This window comes from Zonotrichia albicollis, chromosome 9, assembly GCF_047830755.1.
Source record: "Zonotrichia albicollis isolate bZonAlb1 chromosome 9, bZonAlb1.hap1, whole genome shotgun sequence".
NCBI classification, from domain to species: domain Eukaryota; kingdom Metazoa; phylum Chordata; class Aves; order Passeriformes; family Passerellidae; genus Zonotrichia; species Zonotrichia albicollis.
In genome coordinates, this window is record NC_133827.1 from 8,229,394 (window position 1) to 8,232,450 (window position 3,057).

Here is a 3,057-nt window from a genome sequence, read left to right on the forward strand (position 1 = left end):
GCACAGCTGCTGGGCCAGCCTTGATCTGCCCCCAGCTCTGCACACAGACATTGCTGCTGCAGCTCTAGAGAAGGCAACAAAAGGGCATCTCTGCAGAAAACTTTGCTGGGAGAGCCTTTAGTTCCTTTAAAGCCACCAAGAGTGCAGCCCCTCATTGACACAGACTGTAGCCACAGGGAAGGTGGAGACAAACAAAATTAGAAATGGCACAAACAGTCATATTTATTAGTGGACAAGGAGAAAAAAGTAAAATAAAAAGAGAAACAACCTCCAAAATGAAACCAACAAGTATCAAAGATGACTTTTATTACAAGTGATTTGCAGACATTGGCCAACAGTTTAATGTTTCTGAAACCATCCAGTCATCAGTCTCCACACTGCAGACTTGAGCTCCTGGTTCTTCAGGCTGTAGATGAGGGGGTTCAGGGCTGGAGGCACCACTGAGTACAAAACTGACAGGGCCAGGTTCAGGGATGGGGAGGACATGGAGTGGCGCTTGAGGTGAGCAAATAGGGCAGTGCTGACAAACAGGGAAACAACTGCCAGGTGAGGGAGGCAGGTGGAAAAGGCTTTGTGCCGTCCCTGCTCAGAGGGGATCCTCAGCACAGCCCTGAAGATCTGCACATAGGAGAAAACCATGAACACAAAACAGCAAAGTGCTAAACTGGCACTAACAGCAATGAGCCCAACTTCCCTAAAGTAGGATTTGGAGCAGGAGAGCTTGAGGATCTGTGGTATTTCACAGAAGAACTGACCCAGGGCATTGCCATGGCACAGGGGCAGGGAAAATGTATTGGCTGTGTGCAGCAGAGCATTGAGAAAGGCACTGGCCCAGGCAGCTGCTGCCATGTGGGCACAAGCTCTGCTGCCCAGGAGGGTCCCGTAGTGCAGGGGTTTGCAGATGGACACGTAGCGGTCATAGCACATGACGGTCAGGAGATAAAAATCTGCTGAGATGAAGAACATAAAGAAAAAGAGCTGTGTGGCACATCCAGTGTAGGAGATGTTCCTGGTGTCCCAGAGGGAATTGTGCATGGCTTTGGGGACAGTGGTGCAGATGGAGCCCAGGTCGCTGAGGGCCAGGTTGAGCAGGAAGAAGAACATGGGCGTGTGCAGGTGGTGGCCGCAGGCTACGGCGGTGATGATGAGGCCGTTGCCCAGGAGGGCAGCCAGGGAGATGCCCAGCAAGAGGCAGAAGTGCAGGAGCTGCAGCTGCCGCATGTCTGCCAGTGCCAGCAGGAGGAAGTGCCTGATGGAGCTGCTGTTGGACATTTGCACTGCCTTGGCACACAGATCTGGAAAAACAGAAATCATGAAATAGTTGCGTTTGGAGAGGACTTTAAATATCCCAGCACAGCCTGGGGGCACTTTTCCCCCACTGCCTTCCCAGGGCTCTGCTGCCTGGAGCTGTCCCTGCCAGCAGCTGCTTCCCTGTGCCCAGGGCTGAGCCCTGCCAGTGCTGCCAGAGCCCAGCCCAGCCCTGGGGGCTCAGCTCTGCCCTGCAGACCCCTCCCAGCTCAGTCACTGCCCAGGGGCAGCTCTGGCTCTGCAGGCTCTGATGGCAACGTCAGAGCAACCCTGAGGAGGCTGGAAAAGTGACACTGATGCTCTCTCTAAGAGCTGTGATTCCTGTGCTGATTTATGTCACTGATTGTTGCATTCAGATCTGAGAGAGAATTATTTTCCTCAGCCTGAACTGAGAGATGGATATCTATGTGCAATTTCCCATCCAGGCAGCCCAGAGCAGTGGAATAAAAAAGGAGGATTACCCCTTTCATGCAGTCCCTGCCTTCCTGTGCTCCCTGTATAATCTACCTGGAAATGTTCTGCAGCTAAATGCCATGCTGGGAGCAGTCCTGAACAATGCAGAATCCTCTCCACACAAGGAGAACACTTCCAAGCCTTTCCAGTTGTCTCCTCCCACCCAGACCTTGTCCCCCAGCACAGGAAGCAGCTGCCAGGGCTGGCTGAGAGCTGTCCCTGGCAGGCAGCAGAGTCCCTGCCCCAGCACAGCGCCCTGGGCTGCAGGATCCTGCTCTGCAGGACAGCCCTGGGCACCCCTGGCTGCTCTGCACAAGAGACAATCAGAGAATGTACTCACAGAGTCTGTAGGCATTGGGATGTTCCAGCTTTAGGAGATGGCTCCAGGAGCTGCAGCTGCATTGTCCTGCAGCCAGAGGTTCCTGTGCCAAGGGCTGACAGTGATTCTGCCCCAGGCACTTCTCAGCACCTTCCCAGCCCTGAATGATTGAAGATCTCTGTGCCTCTGTGCTGTGCCTGGACTGGCTGCAGGCAGTGCCCCAGCCCTGCTGGGGTGGCAAAAGAGCTGCTCATCAAGAGAAATGTGCTTTTGAAGCTCTTCTTGGTTACCAGGAGCTGCCTCTGTGCCAGGAGCCCAGCCCAACTCAGCAGCACAGACACAGCACAAGGACTTTAATGAGCCTCTGGGGCTTTGTGCTCAGGCCCTGAACATCAGTCCCTGAGAGGGAGCTGAAGAAACCTCTCCAGAGCTCCAAGGCAGAATCCAACTCCAAAGTTTCTTGGACTTTTAATGGGTCCCAGTGAGGGACATGACTGAGAAAGTGTCCCCAGGCCCCAGGCAGAGCAGAGAACTGGAGGCAGTGATGACAGGTGGGGACAAAGAGAAGCCAAGTCTTGGTGCCCTGGGGCACAGCAGGGTCTGTGCCACCAAGGGCTGTGAGGAGACACCTTGTCCTGAGGCACTGGGGCCTCCTGGCCCAGCCCCAGCCAGGCTGGGCACTGTCAGCCCCTTGTCCTGCCCTCAGCATCCCTCCCTAGCCCACATCCCAGTGGCCTCAAGGATCTGCTGGACGGAGTCCCTGGGGAGCCTTGATCAGGACTGGCCCTGGGGGCTCCTTCATGCTCCCTGCAGGGACTGCAGGGTTTTCAAAAGACTTTGGGTTTTGCTTTTGCCTTGAAGTCTCTGAGAGGTTTGTGCAATCATGGCCTCCAATTATCTGCTGTAATTAGTCCCTGGAGAGGCTTTGTCAGTAACACCACTCAGTGGGGCTCATTAATGCTTCAAGGTACTTCAGT

The 3,057-nt window shown here is 54.5% G+C and overlaps 1 protein-coding gene across 1 annotated transcript; it reads right to left on the reverse strand.

Moving 5' to 3' along the window:
- Positions 1-339: 339 nt before the first annotated feature.
- Positions 340-1,272, reverse strand: LOC141730247 (olfactory receptor 14J1-like). Its single transcript, XM_074547677.1, has one exon. It carries the CDS (start codon positions 1,270-1,272, stop codon positions 340-342), a length of 933 nt encoding a protein of 310 aa, XP_074403778.1.
- Between the last annotated feature and the right edge of the window lie 1,785 nt (positions 1,273-3,057).